We start from the raw sequence: 19,575 nt of genomic DNA, 5'->3' as shown, positions 1-19,575 counted from the left end.
ATAAATGCTGATATCATTTTCAAGCTGCTTGAACTTCTGATCATGAATCTTTCAGTAATGACCTTAATGGTTTTATTTTTTTCTCCTGAGAAATATCATTAAATCTTCCATTGCACTGAATACACGGATAAGCTAAAAACAATTGATCTCTATCACTTTTAGAGTAACTTTATCAAAAGTACATCTAGAATAGTGATTTATCACAAGGCAGGAAATGCCCATCTGGGAGTCCCCTTTAGGGAAATTCATAGCTCCCGGGAGTCTGTTGTTTCGCTTGTTGTTTGTTTATCTGAAAATAATTCTTAGCTCACTCAATTAAAATGTGACTTATAATTGGTCAGCACAAGACTGGCACTGATAACATGACAATAATCATAAATAATGATGTACTACACACATTACAGACATTTAGAAAGTACATTACTGCCAACAATAAAAAAAAGCTCTACCATAATACAATCAATTAAAAGGACAAGATCTAAAAATCAGTATTTATGTTTCAGCCATTCAAATATGATGCAGGTATCTCACTGCCATTTCCCACCCTACACTATGCTCCCCAAGAACTCTGTTTCTCAGAAAATAAAAAGAAAGGAACAAGTGAGAGCCTTCCTTCAATTGGCATCCCTCCCCTTTATGTGTCATTCATGTCAGAAAACAGAGTAAAATCCCAAAGCTAGAAGTTTTACTGATCGATATACCTGCCAGAACCACATGATCTGCTTGCTATTCCTTGTATAATGACGATAAACAGTGTTCCTTTGCCAGTCTGCTAAATCAACTTCTTGCATACCACAGAGCATAACCTAGAAAAGACAGTGATAGTTGACAATGTACACAGCTACATACACAAATTAAGAGTTGCTTTAGTATCTTGTATGAGACATGCTAACAAAAACGTAGAGTCTTGTTCCAAACAGAGGACTGGCAGTTATTTTCTCTATTTTATGCTATTTTTAGATTTTTCTTTATCCTAAGTTTGCAGAACTCCAAAATTGTTTGTGTTTTTATATGGTCTGAAAGCCTACATGCTGGAAAATGAGGTTTCTTCCACTTACTAATTCTATAATAAAAGATACAACCTTTCCCATAAAAGGAAGTTCAACATTAACCAGGACAATACTTTTCATATTAAAATCTTGCCTCCAAGATGATGACAATTACATTGTTAATACTACTGCTGCTATTACAAGATAAAACACACTGCAAAGTCTAAGTTTGTAAAATATTCACAATTAGAAGCAATGAAAGATGAACATCCTAAAGGCAAAGCCTCCTAAATAAAAACAACTTTCAAAACACTGTTCATTATAAACAGGCAAACTTGGCAAGTCTCTCAATAACAAATAAGCCTAATACTTCAAAACTTTTTGTCCGCGTTTCAAATCAAAACCTTAACAGCACACATAGATTAGGCTGACTTTTAAGAAAACTGTGTGCAACTAAAACTTGTTATTAGCCCTTAGGCTGTGCACTAATGGTTGACAAAATCTAGTATCAAACCTTGTTGGTTCCTACAGCTTTATGTCCTGAAGTGTAATAATCCTAGAATCTACCAAAGAATATGCACATCAAACCAAGCAGTCACCACACACCAGAATCAAGCCCTCTGCCACCTGTTAGAAGGAGGTCCTCTAGAGGGAACAGTTTTCTACAATAAACTGATCCATCCGTGATCTTTCTCATATTCTGATCCTTTCATAGAAGCATTGCAAAAAAAAAATGGAAGAAAATCTAAAATTTACATCCACTGGACAATGCAAAGCACAGATTCAATATGGATACTGTCTTGTGATTTACCTTTGCCTCTCATTACATTCTCCACATCCCTCATGGTATAAAATGTAGTAGGCCACAAGTGAGCAATTCAAGCTGGCTATACATTTATTCACTCTACAAAAGTAGTGGTAAATGGTAAAAACGCTGAACAGAAAACCTCACCTCCAACTCTTTTTCATCAAAGTAATGTAGCCACTGTAGTGGAACAACTTCATTAAAACCATCAAGAAAAGCTTTGGTTTGTTCTCTAACTCCCCGAGAAAATCGCCACTCAGCCATGAGCCTGGGATGGGAAAAAGGAAAAGAAATTAAACATCAATTAGCACTCAGAATAATTCAATTGCACATAATTATGTATGTAGCCCAGTGAGGCATAATTCCCTCCTATTTTACTTTCTCATGCTGTACAAACCTGCAGCCTATAAAGAACTTACTGATACTAATACAGCTCTCAAAAAGGCAGTAACAACAGCAGGATGATATTTAGGTTCCCATTAAACAGTAAAGATTTATTATTTTAAATCATTCATCTAAGTTCAGCAATTATTCCATGAAAATGATGGTACTTGGAAACTATTACTTTATTATTTATATACTTTATTATTATTTTAGTGGGAGCTATTGGTAATAGGTGAATGGTTGGACTTTTAGGTCTTTTCCAACCTTGGTGATTCTATGATTCTATTATGGCAAAATTTGCTTTCACTTTAAAACATATAATCCTAGCATTTCAATGGACAAAAAGAACAATTTCTACTAATTTTAAAATATACTGCAGCAATGCTGCAGCTTATAATAGCTATAACTATGGTTCCCAATACTTCCAGCTTCAGCAAGAGGTAGTCATTTTTTGTTCCGAACATCTGACTTAATGCTAAGATTTAGAAGAAGGAAGAGGTAACGTGGGTTTTTTTTAAGTTTCTACTAAAATAGTCAAGCCATTCCTGAGTATAAGAAGGTGACAGTAGGTATAGGTAGGTACTATAGAATCTATTTCACTGCAAACCTAAAGACTACTAATGTAAGGTGGGAACTTTATGTGCAGCACAAAATATATGCTTTATGACAGGAAAAGATCTCTGTACATGCACTTCAGAGATCACTTGAGGTGATCAGAAGGGGGTTCAAAACAAAAGACAGTCATAAGAAACAAGCAGGAAAGAGCAGTACAACAAAACAAAGAGAAAAAACAGTTTAAGTCACACTACATTGTGCCACGTTATACACCTTCCTCAATTTTAAGTTACCACAGTGACAATATTGAAATCTTCTGTCATACACATTTCTTTCCATTATGAGAAGTTAATTAAAATGGATTTGCTCATTTTCAGTTTCAGCTGGTCTCTCATTACATATATAGTATGGACATATATAGGTCCTCATCATGCTAAGACGTCTTGTCTTTTTTTTGGGAGGAGGGAAGCAGGACATTTTGTGGCATGTGAGAAATGGGAGGAGAGGGAAAAAGAGCAAAGAGCAAAAACCATCAAGATGCCACACATACCAAGACAACATTTCAATAATAATAATAATAATAATAATAATAGTAATAATAATAATAATAATAAAGCAACAGTTAAAACATGAAACACTTTCTTTGAAATCTAAGCCTTCCTACCCAATATATTCTTCTTTATTCTCCTCAGTTACCAAGATATTGGAACCTCCTGATTTCAGCTCATGTGAGGTTACTTTTCCTAAGAGCTCCATATCTACACAGAAGTACATTTCCAAGTTACACTCTTCAATGTTATTATCTCTGAAGGAATGAAAAGAAAGAGAAAAGAAAAACACAACGGGTTACAATAAATACTAAAACAGAGAAATTCATAAAAATTCCAAAAGAGGAATCAACAAACCTTATCCAAATTAAAGAGTTGTAAAATTCAGTATCAATAGATTCTAGATCCTTAATAGTAAGTTTTTTGCTCAGCATCCGTTTGTAGAAAGGCAAAGAAAAACCGGTGTCAATAAATTTCCCATGAAACAATGCCTGTTGAAACAGGAAAACAAAAGTCTGTTTAGTTTTTATTGAATTGCTGAACTTATGGACTTGTATTCTTTTCTCTTCTCCTTTAAGTGACAAAAAGCTGGAGTAGCAGCTTTGTACTTCAACAAATAAACAAAAACAATGTTACATTAAGTGATTAGTAAGTTTAATTGACAAAATTTATCCAAGTTTAATTGACAAAATTTATCCAAGCATACGATAAGGATATAGCCATCCACTATACATTCTTCACTGAAATACCTCTTAAAAATCACAGAATGGCTTGGGTTGTAAGGCACTCCAAGGATCATCAACTTCCAACTCCCATGCAACAGGCATGGGTTAACAATCACTAGATCAAGTACTAGATCAGACTGCCCAGGGACCCATGTAACTTGGCCTTTTTAACACCTCCAGGGACAAGGCTTCCACAACCTCTCTAGGCAACCTGTTCCAGCACCTCACCATTATCAGTAAAAAACTTACCCCCGATATTGAATACAAATCTCTTTTCCTTCAGTTTAAAACCATTTCTTATTGTCCCATCACTATCTACCCATGTAAAAAGTTATTTCCCTCATATTTATAAACTCCCTTTAAATATTAGAAGGCCAGCTGCAATGAGGTCTCCTCGCAGCCTCCTCCTTTCCAGGCTGAACAAACCCAGTTCCTTCAGCCTGTCTTCATAGGAGACATGCTCCAGACTCCAGATCATCTTCGTGGCCTTCCTCTGGACCCTCTCCAAAAGCTACACATCTTTCCTATGCTGAGGGCCCTACATTTGGATGCATTACTCCAGATGAGGCCTTGTGAGAGCAGAATAAAAGGGGACCTGCTGGCCACCCCTCTTCTGATGGAAGTCAGGATACCATCAGCCTTCTGGGCTGCAAGTATATTCTAAATCATTCTAAAAATAGGCTGCAGTATGGCCTACTGCTTGACACTCCTTAAAACTGAAATAGTAAGAAAAAGCACCAGTGTAACAGCCCATTTTCTCCAGAAAAAGTCAACATTCCATTTGACTGCACTACATTCTCATTTCCCCTCTGAGGATTACTCTACCATGCATGAAGGCATGAAAAAGGCATGAGGCCTTATTTTGTTTGTTTACTTTTAAGCTAATCTATAATTCTCATGGGAGAGTGAACTAGTAGAACTGGACAAAATAAACACCTAAAGCATTACCCAGCCATATGATTTCCTGTTGCTTGTTTTGTTTTGATTTTGTAGAAGTACACTCTTAAATCATCTCACTTATTAGCTACGGTAATCTCACAGCAAACATAACAATTGTGTCATGCAGGTATCAACTACCATTTCACAATTTCATTTTGTTAAGTGTAACACAAGAGAGTAACACAGAGTAATACAAGACATATATTTACATTTAACTCAGCTGCAGTCAAAAATGTCTGTGGTTATTTCAATACTTAAAGTCAAGTTAAGTTTTTATGATCTGAAAGCAGCAAGTCTTCTAGAATTCTGAGACAAACCGAAGTTATAACTGCACTTATTACAACCATCTTGAACACTAAAAATGATTCACATTTAGGTTACTGCTTGAGCTATTTTAAGTCATTAGAAGGTATTCAGGAAGTGGAGCAGTTAGTGCCATTCAAACCTTGAAACCATCTACACTAGGCACTATTATATCAGTCTCTTTTTCTTACAGAATTTAAAATGAAAATAAACAATTTCAAGACAGAAAAGTTTGATTATTAATGACTTTAAATACTTGAATTAAATTCTCATTCTCTTCTACAAATGAGGTAGATTTCTCAGTTAACAGGCATTTATATGGTGCCTATGAACAAAAATCACTACAAAAATAGACAGTATTTAATTCTAGCAAATAATTTGCTTCTCCACATCTTGCTGCTAAATGGCACTGTGGTTCCCTCTATCACTAGAAGGAAGGAAAAAGATGTTCTAGCAAGACTCCATTAGAGATACCTGACTCAGTGATACAAGGAGAAATGATGTAACATCTCTGCTTAGCTTACAGCTTTAGGAGAAACATGATAGCAGTGATTCGGGATGCTATAAACTCCCCTGAAAGCTTCTGCTTTTCCATGTATGCAACCTCTGAACCTTAATTTAAACACACATTTGGATACAATGTACTCTGCAATATGTTTTTAACTCATTTTTTCTAACACATCAAGATGTACTAAGTCTAACTGAGGAACCTGCTTACAAAAATTAGTCACATTTTTCAGAGTGTGAGTATTCAGATAACAAAGCAACTGTTTACATGAAGTACACACATCAAATTCACAAAATTAAAATGTTACTTTGAATTTCCTATTTCAGAAACGATTGTATAAATACAAGAAACAATAAAACTTTAAAACTCTAACCTACCATGGCAATAAAACGCCCGATGAAACAGAAATATGAAAGATGGTCAGGATTGATTGTTGATGCTGGATTTATCTGTAGGCAATAGTTGCTCTTGCCAGCATATTCAAACAGGCAGTACATAGGGTTCAGTACTTCATGGGAAAGCAAGAAAAACCATTCTCTATGGAAAAAAAAAAGAACACATATACATAAAAACTATCAAATACACATGGACACATCTTTATCATCATTCCCTTTAAGCATCTGATGAAATGGTCAAAATATATGCAAACTTGGAAAAATAATATAAACAGAGTTGTATTACAACCATATAAAAATATAAAACTTTACACACTTTTTAGATATAAAAACAATCGATCCATAAAAAACAGAATGCTACAAAGTCTCCATTTCCAGCATTTAGAAATGATTGTTCTCACCCTGAACACACTCTCACAGCTTAGGTTTTAGCTGCCCATTAGTTGCACGGAATCCACCCTCACCATGCCTGCTTTACTGCATATTGACTCAAATCTCTATTTAGAAAGTTCTGAACAATCCAGGTAAAATCCAACATCATCTTATTTCCATTCCCAGTCTGTCAGCAAAACAAACACCGAGTTACAGCAATTTAACAAATTACCGTGCATTAGTTAAGCTAACAGGACACAACGATGTGAAAATACTTTTTTGTTGAGGCTTAATACATTTTATTCCCTGGTTTCATAGATCCCAACTCAGCTGACCTGAAATTATAATAGAATCTGGCATTTCTGTATCAAGGTATCTGATGTTTAAAATATTTGTCACTTTTAGCATTTTTATAAGGCTTATAACCAGTAACCTCAAATGCAGACATATATACTCTAGGATTTTAATACCAGACCCTAAGCACTTTAAACTGAAAACCAAGGGCTATGGAAAAGCTGCAAAAGGAGAAAGGTCTATCCTGTAACAATTGAAGGAACAGAATTCTATTCTGACCATCTTTCAGCTGTCACATTTCTACGGTGTCTTTTCTATCCCTGTATTTACCTGAAATTGGGGAATAAAAATGAGAGGTTTGCAGATGTGTTTCTCCAAACAGTTCAATGAAATCTAAGTCATGGATCACGCCTTGATAAACTATACTTCTAACTGAGAGGCTATTTAGAAAGAATAAACAGAGAAAGGCAGCCAGGATACCACAGCCCTAATTAGGTTCTGTGCATCTTTTAATAAGCACGAGAATGTTGTATGCCATTCTATGCAAGTTTTGTACTGAGACAACATTAACTCTGTATAGCAGTATCAAATTTAATAAACTTTTAGATTATATCACAGCCAGATAACAAGAAAAGAAACAATGACATTAGTCATCAGCAAGACATTTGTAGAAGCAGCATCTTTTTCATGCTAACAGCTAGAACTAGCTGCAGGATAAAGCATTCAGATTGGTCCTGCCAAACAAGGTAAAAATCTGGAGGGGACACACGCAGAGTTTAGCCTGCTAAGAGACAGGATGATTAATCAGGTGCAGTGGCTTTCAATACTTGTGTTAACACAGTATTGCATGAGCAAGTCAGTATGTGAGCATTTATTTCAGAATTCTCATCTGTATTACAAGGAGGCCCTTGCTGTTTCTTAGCTTCACATCCCGTGTCTTGGGTAAGATTTATTACAAAATCTATGGAATTTTACTACTTGCATCCTTCTTTTTTTAATTTATTCTGCCATACTCCGTAACCGATACCCTTTAGTTCAGTTATTCTTTGGAGTATTTCTGTTTCTTGGGAACAGGTAACTTAAACTCTCCAGGATCTCAGCTTAAGCCCAGGGGCAACATCTTAGGAACACGAAACAAAACAAAACTTATATTAAAAAAAAAATAATTAATTAATTGAAAAAAAGTGGATTTCTCCCTGCAGTCATCCAACATTTTTTTATAATGTTGTAATTCAGAAACATAAGCACACACATCCAAAAAAGCTCAGTGTTCACAAACACTGTAAGGTTTCCTTACAAATACTGCACATTTTAACACAGTAAGTTAACTGGGAACAGAATAAAACTGAAACAGGACTCATTCTAAAAAGAAAAAAACAAAGAACAAAAACACAGTAAAGACCACCTCTATCACCTACCACTACATCGGGTTCAGCAGACCTGCAGTAGTAACTGACATTTTCATCTTAATAGCATAATAGCAACACTTCAGTCAAGTAACTGGTTGCAATAGTCAGTGGTTATCCACATTATGGATAATAAAGGAAATGCACTTTACCTATGATTTTCTTGTTAAAATTCCTTTGAATCCACTTCAGATTCTAGAAAAACTCGTGCTCCAGCTTTTGGGCATTCCTGCACAGCCTGCAAAGTTCTCCCCCATTACTTCACGCCTGCACCGCTCTCTCCTAGCTCACAGCCATTCTGCTTATATCATCCCCTAATCTGCATTTGTCTGTTTGATTTTTTCCTAAATAAGCAAAATTATGTACTCCACAATCCCTATTTTCAACAAAGCTGAACTACATGGTAGAAACTTTCTGAAATAACTCTGTCTAGAAAAATTTACTGGCACAAAATAAAATTAAAATCCAATGTAAGCATTAGTCTTTGTCAATGAACTGAACTGAGATCATAGTTTTACTAATATAATTTCTACCCATAACAATTGCCAAAGCTGCCAGTTCTACCTCCTTACTACATTAAGGGGAGCTAAAGAACTAACCAAGACAAGACTGTAAAAGCAAGCAGTTACTTTCTGAATTGAATGACATGAGAAATCATAATTAGAATGCCATTAAAAAAAAAGAAAAGGAAAAAATAACACTTCCAAATAAATTTTATTTTACCTTGCCAATCCACCATAATCCAGTCCTTCTTCTCCTCTGAATATAACATATAATCTTCTCCTCAAATCATAGGGTTTTAATGCCATAATCTATCAAATGAACAAAATTCATACTGAATTATAAATGATGTATTTTCAATGCAATTGCTCCCTCAAATTTAGATTTAATTGTTACAGATAGACCACATAGGATAAATGTTTACAGGGATTTGAAAAGCAATTACAGCAACTCATGGAACACGCAGTCAAGGAACTGAACAAAAAAATACCAACTCAGATTGAGTAGCAGACTGTGAACAAGGAGCAGAGCTTATCTGGAAATTATCACTACATGGTTGCCCTTTTCTTATACAGCTCTGAAGGTACACATTATCTCCCAGTCTTAAAGGAAAATTGGGTAAAAGGCTTTTCATCTCACATACTACAGATGTTTAGAAAACTAACCTAAAAACGTGCTTTCCTCTGATCTGAAGTGAAATATACTTTCATTGATAATACACTTTTAGTTTAAGAGGAGCCTACTCAAAGAGGCTTTGATGTAACAAGGGCAGGAAGCATTTGATCACTACAAAGAAGAAGGAATATACACTGGCTACAGACTGAAGCTGAAAAACTTGAGCTTATAAACGTAACAAATTTTGCGGTCTTACTTGCTGGAAGGAATCCTCAAACAAAGTCTGTCTGGATACATTGATTTTCACATGGCTTGGCAGTGCATTGGACTGTAATCATAAAGTAATAATGTTACAAGGCAGAAAATACGTTTATGAAAATTCAAAAAGTCTCAAAAACTAAGTAATTACTTAATCAGTACCTGACACAAGTAACGGAAATGAGCAAGTTTCCACCTAAAGCTACGCTCATAGGCAATCTGTGGCCCTTTATTTCTGTAAGGGAATATATTTGAGACACATTAACCACACAGACATCAAACAGAACTTTCAACACTAAACAAGAGTTTGCAGATTTCAAAAATGCACAAAAAATTGCAATCGTAAGATATGATCAGAAATGGAAATTCTTAATATATGTCCCAACTCCTTTTTGTATTATTTCCCAAATAAACTAAACATTTGGTTGGCCAGTCTTCCTTTCCTCACCCTTGCCACACATACCTTTTTGCTGCTGCTGTTAAAGATACTATTCAAGTTAAAGATACTACTCAAGGGTAGAGATTCTGAGGATTTCAAGTATTTATCAATTTCATAAAAATTAAAAGCCAGATAAAGGAAAGACATCTACTATATTGTCTTCACTGAGAAAGGCTGCAGTATGAACTTAATCACATCATAATCACCAGGGGTTAACATAGGTTATAAAGGCTTCATTGGTTTGAGGAACCAAGAAGAAATTTATACTAGACCAATCTACAGGTTCTTTGAAGGAACTGCCACTGATGCATCAAAGGTAAGCCATAAAAATGCTACTATACACAAAAGGCATTAAGACAGACACCATCAGCTGGGTCAACATATCTGATTACCCTATTTAGAAATAGAATATCTGCAAGTAAAATTTTGACAAGTATTGAGAACTTGATTGTTTAGCCATTAATATTATTAGAGCGTATATAACTATAAGCAATGCATCTTACAATCATTTGTTGTTTCCATTAAAATTGTCTTTTAGTTAAATTAGTTGAATTTACAATGTACAGGCTTACATCACTTCCTTTCTCAATTTATAGTGTAATTAAAATCTTTGTATTTGAACAGTGCATAAAAACTATTGAACCTTACAGTAATATGGTGAAGTGTGGCACAGAGAAACTGACAATTAAAAGTTTAAATTAGGTTTACAAGAAAACAATATGTTCAAAATTTATTGCTCAATTATAGCTAGAAGCATAGACTGTTTTCTGGTATAAGAAGAATTGCATCATTGAAATGTAACAAATGAAAAAGTTAGAAAATACTTTTACATTTCCTCACTTACACAGAAGACTTCCCGGTACGAGGATCATTGAAGGTGGTAGTTCTTGTATTATGATCAACAAAGTATCGTACACCTTCTCTAGTGTATCTGATTTCCCAGCCCTCTGGAAGAGGGTCCTCATTTTGTAAACTGCAGAAAAAAAATTCAGGCAGTGATGTTTGCCTCCTGCCTATATCATGACTTTTAAAGCAATGATTAAGCAAGATCTTTTCATTTATACAGTCAATATACACACCTACCCTTGGGTTCGAGGGTCTTCCCACTGTGTTGTCTTTGTGTTATGATTTACAAAATACACCCTATCATTTGAATCCACTCTCCTTTCTAGGGAGAAAGAGAAAACAAACAAACAAACAAACACACACAAACTATACAATAATTGCAGTCCAAATTTCTCTAACTGTCATCTCCTGAAGTCAACAGCTAATTAACTTACCCCACCCCGGTGGCAAAGGCCCAAGTGGATCGTTCTCTGCTGACAACATTGAAGCCTGTATATAAACAAGAGTACATCCAGTTAGGCCAAATACTAGTTATTTTTCTTTCCCATAATATGATTAAGTTTAACACTAGCTGTGAAGACCACACCTTCTGGACAGCATGCCATTTTAAGTCTCTCTCTGTGTATATAGCTATTTTTAGTCTCTCTTTATCAAAACAATTCCATTAAAACATTCAGATGTTTTTTATATAATACCAACATTCAGCAAAGTTAAATGGGGAAAATAATTTAAGAAAAGATTAAGATACTTTTAAGAACCATGCTAAATTTTTAAAGGCACTGTAAACTTGCAGAAGTCCTCCAGTAGCTCCCAAGGATACAAAATATGGCATGAATGCAATATAAAAGGCAAAAATGTCCCCAGACCACAGGATCCATGCTTTAATTTATACCTAAAAGCATCCTTCCTAAAACCTTTACGATGGCAAAGTTCGCCTACTTAGTTATGAGCTCTTCTTTTCCACAGAATTAAATTTTGATAAGTGGAAACTGATCAACATTTTCCAGAGTATCTTAAGGATCACCTTACTGCCACTACTGCTTTACTTTTAAATAACATTTGCAACAGAAAAAAAAACTCTAAGTCTACTTAAGAGTTTCCAAACAGCAAATTTGTGTAAGAAAGGCTACAGTATTTTTGGTGTTACCTGGTGATACAGAAGCAGAGCAAGTATCATAAGAAAATGCAATGGATATAATCCAAATCAAGGTGTTAGATATAAAAAGAGAATTACTATAATCTCTGAAGTAAATGAAGTTACTATTTTCTGTTTTCTGAATGTATGTAGTCACGATGACCTTGTAACCAAAGATTTCTCAGTAGTAAGTGTAAGAACAATAGCACACAATGGAAAATGCTAACTGCAGAGGAAGTGAATGGTAGATTAATTCAGAGTTTTCTCATCTTCTTAATGTACCCAATTATTTATATGTGGCCTACAAATACTATGCTCTTAATTAAACAGTAAATTTAAGGAAAGAAACCACAATATCTGACAATTTCTAACATATTTATCATTTAGAATCTTTATATTATACACAAGTAGCAGTTTTTAAGTAAATTTAGACTAGCCTTCCAAAACCCTTTATTAAGACATCTACTTTGAACGAATATTGAAATTCTACGTTTTCTCCCACATTATTTCTTATTACTGTTTCCTCCTAATTCCTTTGAATATACATAGTTGAAGTATGTTATATTTATTAAAAACAATAACTTCAGACATTTATAGTGCAACTAGCTATTTGCAAAGTACAAGATAAGAAAACAAAGTCTGAAGCAACTCTTATCACTTTAAATATTTTGAAATATCTGAATAACATTTCTAGACAGAATTAGCCTACAGCTTGATCCAAGAAGCAATGTATTTGGCTCAAGTATAAATTATTCTACACTTACTTCCTTACACGAAGTGTCTAAGTAGCAATATGGTGCTGCCACATGCCATGAAAAAGATGATAAAAAAAGGAAAAGGACTAGCTGCTGTTATGACAACACAACAAAAAAGAATGAAGCTAGAATGAGATGCATAAAACAACAGCAAGATATTGAAAAATATCAATTCCAGGAAAGTTCCACTAGTATTTTCAACAGAAAAATAAATAAATAAACAAATAAAAACAAGAATAACTATTACAATCATAGCCTTACCATTCTTATTTTCCTCACATAGCCTATTTTTGACCACTCAAGACAGCTGAAATTTCAACTTGTTTATTAAAAGGATTAAATGACTGTTTCCTAGAAAATAAACTATGTTACTCAGAAGCTGCTATATAAGCAGAGTTCTGGTGTGTCAGAGGCAGACAAGTTACCTCATTTGATCGTAACAGTTTGAGAAGTGTATAGAAGCACCTACCTAAAAGACAAAAATTATCTCACATTTGAATGGCAACTGCCGCTTTTTTATTAATACTGATCTCGAGCAACTTACCAAAATGAGATGATAAAGTCTGTCCCTATGTTTTAGGCAATGTCTAAGAAGCTAACAGTTCTGACAGCATGAACAGATTGGCACAAAGTAATAATGACAGGGCATGATTTGAGCAAACAGCTCTCCAGCTGAGCTGAGAATTCAGTAAAATTTCAGTACTTATTAGAAACAAGTCAACAAATCTAGAAAAAAAAAACAAAAAAATTTCAAGTAGCAAAAAGCAATCATTTACAAGCCCCATATCTTCATGGATGAACAATTAGCTTCTCATTAGATTCAAAATCAAAAAGGAAGCACACAGAAGGCAGAAGCAGGAACAGGTAATCTCCAAGAAATAAAGAGACATCCTCTGAGCATTCAGGGATGAGGTCAGGAAAGCCAAAGCCCTAACAGAATTAACACTATCTAGGGATGTCAATGGCAACAAGACATATATACTTCTTTAAGTACATCAGTAACAAAAGGAAGACTAAGGAAAATGTGGGTTCATTGCTGAAGGGGACAGGAGATCTGGTTGCATGTGACACAGAAAAGGCTGAAGGCATTCTTTGCATCAGTCTTTACTAGCAAGATTGACCTTTAGGAATCCTGGGTCCCAGAGACCAGGCAGAATGTCTGGTTATAAAACTGTAGAGGTTGGAAGGGATCTCTAGAGGTCATCTAGTCCAAGCCCCTGAAAATATACCCTTGGTAGAGGCAGATCAGGTCAGAGCCGTTCATAAGTCCATGGGTTCTGACAGGGGAGTGCTGAGGGAGCTGGCAAATGTCACTGAGACAATTGCTGATAATCTTCAGTCAATCATGGCAACTGGGAGAAATGCTTGAATACTGGAGGAAAGCAAATGCCTTTCTTCACAGAAGGCAGGAAAGAGAACCCAGAGAACTACAGGCTGGTCAGCCTCACTTCAGTCCCTGAGAAGACAATGGAACAGCTAATTCTGGAAACCACTTCCAGGCATGTGAAGGACAAGAATATTATTAGGAAGAGTCAGAGTGGATTTACTAAGCAGAAGTCACATTTGACCTGTTTGCTATGCTTCTGTGATGCAATGACTGGCCTGATAGGGGAGAACAATGGATACTGTCTTCCTGAACTTCAGTAAGGCCTTCCTTTGAAACTGTTCCCCCGTATGAGGAGACAGTGCCTCCTAGACAAGGCACTGAAGTACATCCTGGATGAGAAGACAGTGAGGCAGACTGAAAACTGGTAAGTCAGACCCATAAAGTAGCTGTCAGTGGTGTAAAGTCTAGTTGGAATCCAGTAGTAGACAGACTCTAGGAGTCAATACTGGGTCAAGCCCTGTTTTATATCTTTATTAATGACCCAGATAATGAGGTAGAATGTGCCCTTGGTAAATTCACAGATGACATGAAACTGAAAGTGATGGTGCTAATACATCAAAAGGTCGTGCTAGGGGACATGGCAGAATGCAGAAATGTGACGGCAGGAGTCTTGTACAATTAAACAGGAATGAGTGCAAAGTCCTGCACCAGAGAAGGAACAAATCCAGACTGGGAGCCACTCAGCTGGAAAGCAGCTCTGTAGAAAAGTACCTGAAGGTCACAGAGGACAAGTCTAACAAGAGCCAGAAATGTGTCCTTGCTCTACCATGGCTAAATTTATTCTGGGTTGCAAAGTGCTGCCAGCTGGTCAAGAGAGGTAATCATTCCACTCTACTTAGTAGTGGGGAGGCCACACTTGGAAGTACTGTTGAGATATGCAGCTACTAGAGAGGGTCAAGTGAAGGGACAGAAAGATGGCCCTTCCAACTTTAATCATTCTATCTTTTTATAATTGTGTAAGATAAATAGACTATGATGAACAACGAAGGAATGAAGAAAATCAGTGGTGATACATCTAATCAGTGGTGATATGTCTAATTAGGTAAGAAAAAGCTGAGAAGTGTTAAACATAAGAATACTGCAATGACCTCACAGAGGATACCTTAAAGCAGTTTATCAAATTTAGAGGAAAGTGAGGCTTCCTGATGCATACAGTCCTAGACCAGAAATCAAAATGCAGTTGTTTCTTTCTAAAGCACTCCAGCTGTGATATGTATCACTTATGAAGTGTCTAAAATTGGATCTTTATTTAAGAGACTGAACTCAAGTCTTACAATGAAGTGTTTAGAATAGTGATACAAAGGTGCCATGGAGGAAAACAAAAACAAAACAAAACCAACATAAAAGTCTGTTCTAGTTATCTAGTCATAAATGAAATAAAACCTCAAAAAAAACTGTCTCAATAACTCCATAATCGATTTATAAAATGTCTTGAGTTGGAAGGGACATTAAAGAGTATCTAGTTCCAACTCCTCAGCTATCAGCAGAGCTGACACCCACAAGATAAGGCTGCCTAGGGCCCCATCCAACCTGACCTTGAACACCTCCATCATTCTCAAAGTAAAAAAAAATCTGCCTCACATCTGATCTAAATCTCTCCTTTTTTAGTTTAAAACTGTTCTCCCATATCCTAACACTATCTGTCCAGGAAAAAAGTCACTCCCCACTTTTTAAAGCCCTGTTTAAGTACTGAAAAGCAGCAGAAGCTCCATGGAGCTTTCTCTTCTCCAGGCTAATGTAGTCTTTGAAGCTGCTCATGACAGTTTCTTCCATAGATTAAAGTGAGCGAACTACATAAGAGAAATGGAAAGCCATGTTTGAAATTCCAGGAACCAGGCCCCTAAACTTCAAAATGAGCTCAAAGAAAAAGAATTACCACCTGTACCAACGAGAGACTCCACTAAAGAATTTTTGAATGCCATTTAATACATATAGTGCTCATAATCCAGTTTTTACACTCCTTTTCAGTTAAGGGAGTGCTTTACTTTTACCAGTTACTACTAGCACTAAAAGTCTTAAGTATCATGTGGTTCACGTGGCTGATTCAATGGGTAGCTATATCTCTTTACTCATTTCTAAACTGTATATAGAATTTACCGAATAGAGGTATCGTTGGTTAAATTGTTGCATAGCTCCCTGCAGTTGATTGCGCTGAGACTGCCACTGCTCAAAGTTCCTGACTGATTCCATTGTTGGTCGCTGCCATGTTGTTGTTCTGGTGTTATGGTCCACATAGTAAACTCTTCCACGATCATCAACTCTTCTTTCCCAGCTTTCAAGAAACAGAAACGTTAACAGCTATATTTTCCAGTAACATTGCATAGCTCATTTTAATTTCATCTTCATGCTAAGATCCTAGATATTATATGAATTAAATACTGGAATGATAGGCATGATCTTAATTTTTAAAGTACACAAACGTACTCCCCAGCTCTACTGGGTGGGGGAGTAGAGAAAACTGGGCAAACACTCAGGAAACTGCATCCTTGGCTCTTGCTGTCACCCCCAGTCTTAACCACGTAATTTGCCATGACAATGATTAATATTGGCAGGTTACACAGAAAATCCACTATTGCCCAAGAATCCAAGGTTGGTAACCACTGCACTACACTAGTGATGCCATCTACATAAAGATGGTAAAATCTTCATTATTTTTGCACTTAAGTTTTAAAGGAAAAACAACATAATTTAGCAGCTGTATTTGAACAAGTGATCAGAATGAGATACATATAGATACACCAATATTCTTGTGGAAAATAACACAGTTTATGCTAACTGCATGTTAAGATTTCTTAATGTATGATACGTTTTCAATGAGCTGCTTATTAAAACCAAGACAGTAGGGTTTGTTCGTTTGTTTCACACTAGAAGAAAAACACAATGTAGCAGCATAATCAACTTTAAATTAAGAAAAGTCTACAGTACCCAGGAGGCAAGGGCTGTGGTCTTTCCCACGTCGTAGTTCGTGTATTGTGATCAACGTAATAGGTTCTACCATGAGGATCCTTTCTTTGCTCCCACCTTCAGGACAAAAAAGACTTTCATGTAAGTCAAGGTGAAAATACTTCCCTAGGGCTTATTTCCCAGTAAGCCAAATAAATAAATAAATAAATAATTGCTACTGAATGAACTCACTGTAATCCAAACCTCATTCTAAAACACTGAAGGCAATGCACACTAGAATACATAAAGATCACATTTACTTCCTTCTTGAATAGGTATCACCATGAAGACTTCTTTAAGGGACATGGAACCTAAAATGAACATACACTGATATTCAGAAATACTTCTAAATTCCATTTAAGGTATCTGAAAATGAAGACAAGTAATTATCTGCTTCAGGTTTGGATGCTTCATTTTAAAAATTCAGAAACAAATTATTTGCATATCCAAGCATGTCTCATCCAATAAACAACAGGATCTTTCAGAGTGAACCTCAAAAGTGTGCTAGCAGATAACTCTCCCATGTTTCTATGTCCTGTCCTGTTAGATTCCTTTATCTCTACCTGATATTCCTGGGGATTATTTCTTCAGTTTTGGTTGCAAAGCTCTTATAATGAAGATGGATATGAACATGAGCGATTCGAGATTCAAGCTACCGAGGATTGTCACGATGCAATATTTATCCTCATTTCCTGTCCCACTAATACGCATGTTTTTCTTATAAACATAATTACTTAGCTACAAAAAATGTAGGCAGGACATTCTACTTGATATTCATCAAATTTCTATGAATGCTTTTGCAGTTCAAGAGGTTAAATGTCAAGATTATAAAGTCATAAAAGGGGAGTAGAAGCATGTTACATAGTAAGGCTGAATGTAATGGAAATTCGAATAGATTTGGGAGGAAGAAAACAAACAGGGAGGAATGACAAAGTAATGAATTAAGCCGTAGCGTCCACTAGGCCTGAATCCAAGACCCTGCCAACAGGAAAGCATATTAAAGAAAGAAGTGGGGAGGGGAAATAACAGAAGTTCCCTCCTATAAAGAATTTTGTGAAAATAATTGAAAATTAAGAACCTTGAGACATTTCCTCAATAAAGTATCTACAATACTTCTGTCTTTTGAGATTCCTGTTTTCATGTTTATCTACAGCAAATCAAGAGAAGAGTCACTAATTACTTACTGAACCTGTTTCAGAGAGAGCAGATACATGACAGAATGACAGATCTCAGAAATATCAGCTATGATGGCACAGTGTATATATACTTCCAGCAAGTAACTACTTCTGTGTTAAAAAAGATGCTAAAATAGTTAATATTTAGATTATTACAAAAATGTCAGCATCTTCAACTAGTTACTGAAGACATCTTTTCACCCAAACATGAGATATCTGGTTTTTGGTTTTTTTTTTTTAATTTATTTATATTGAGATCAGTATATCTATTTGAGCACATATTATGCTTTTATTTTAGTTTAAGCTCATCTTTGATTTTACATTTAAGGTTTAGGACTACAGCAGTAGTTTCAGTTTGGGAGAACTAGAAGTTTCTAGCTATTCTGAGCACATACTCACATTGTATTTTTCACATTATTGGTTACAATCCTACACTGCAAGAACCCAAATTTCTAGACTATTTTATTCATTTTGTTTCTTCATATTTTAGTCCCTACTACATACCCACAGTATAAGAACCATGGCAGCAATTAATTATGACCCAAGTAAGTTTAAATATATCAAATGAATCTTCTTCATATCCACAATGTCCAAGAATTCCTCTGTTTAGATCACATTACTGTCTCAACAAATAAATGATCAGCTGCTAGTTTCTGGGACATAAGCTACCAGCCAGTTATAGAATAGTACAAATCTCATTTTAGATCATATAACCCCATCTCTGCCAACTGATCTGTATTTAGCAACCCCTGTAGGGAATTAAACTGTGATTTCTTCACATACACATTATGACAAAACACAATAATAGTGTTAAAATCAAGCCCACATACCCTGGTGGTAAAGGTTCTGTACCAGCATTAACAGTCTGCTGTCTTAAAGTCTCTCCTGATGCACCTGAGGCTGAGGAGGATTCCCTTGGTTTTGCTGCATCTGCTGCTGTACTGTTTGTGGTATTAGGCTGTGCACAGTCTGTAGTAGCTGAAGCTTCTAGTCCAGCAGACACAACGGATAGCGTAGAAGTGTGGCTTTCAGAGCAACTAGCTGCTTCTTCTGTTGATTGAGGTTCTGCTGTAGTGTTAGTGCAATCTGTAGACATAGGAGCTTCTGAACCTACCATAGCTTCAGAGACAGAAGAATTACCAGCTTCTGGTGCAGAGGAAGATGTCTCACCATTAACTGAGAAATGGGAAATAAGAATATTTGCATATCAGATTCCAAAGAATTAAACTTTTTGGTCAGATTTTGAAGTATACTATATTAAACATATTCCTCGCTTTGATTCAATTTACACCTATGTG

The 19,575-nt window shown here is 35.7% G+C and overlaps 1 protein-coding gene across 6 annotated transcripts in view; it reads right to left on the bottom strand.

Moving 5' to 3' along the window:
- The window catches only part of WWP1 (WW domain containing E3 ubiquitin protein ligase 1), a 59,003-nt gene that overhangs the window by 2,860 nt on the left and 36,568 nt on the right, over positions 1 to 19,575 (bottom strand). For all 6 annotated transcript variants that reach the window (XM_015855814.2, XM_015855811.2, XM_015855812.2 and 3 more), the window contains 14 exons: positions 19,108 to 19,453; positions 17,085 to 17,180; positions 16,257 to 16,431; positions 11,317 to 11,371; positions 11,120 to 11,204; positions 10,881 to 11,009; positions 9,760 to 9,832; positions 9,596 to 9,667; positions 8,947 to 9,035; positions 6,134 to 6,293; positions 3,639 to 3,772; positions 3,398 to 3,538; positions 1,942 to 2,062; positions 702 to 806 (listed from right to left, as the gene is read on the bottom strand). In XM_015855814.2, coding sequence (XP_015711300.1) covers positions 702 to 806; positions 1,942 to 2,062; positions 3,398 to 3,538; positions 3,639 to 3,772; positions 6,134 to 6,293; positions 8,947 to 9,035; positions 9,596 to 9,667; positions 9,760 to 9,832; positions 10,881 to 11,009; positions 11,120 to 11,204; positions 11,317 to 11,371; positions 16,257 to 16,431; positions 17,085 to 17,180; positions 19,108 to 19,453 — 1,781 coding nt within the window. The remainder of the gene's footprint in view (positions 1 to 701; positions 807 to 1,941; positions 2,063 to 3,397; positions 3,539 to 3,638; positions 3,773 to 6,133; positions 6,294 to 8,946; positions 9,036 to 9,595; positions 9,668 to 9,759; positions 9,833 to 10,880; positions 11,010 to 11,119; positions 11,205 to 11,316; positions 11,372 to 16,256; positions 16,432 to 17,084; positions 17,181 to 19,107; positions 19,454 to 19,575) is intronic.

The sequence above is a fragment of the Coturnix japonica genome, chromosome 2 (genome assembly GCF_001577835.2).
Source record: "Coturnix japonica isolate 7356 chromosome 2, Coturnix japonica 2.1, whole genome shotgun sequence".
Lineage (NCBI taxonomy): Eukaryota > Metazoa > Chordata > Aves > Galliformes > Phasianidae > Coturnix > Coturnix japonica.
This window is presented reverse-complemented; position numbering and strand designations above follow the sequence as displayed.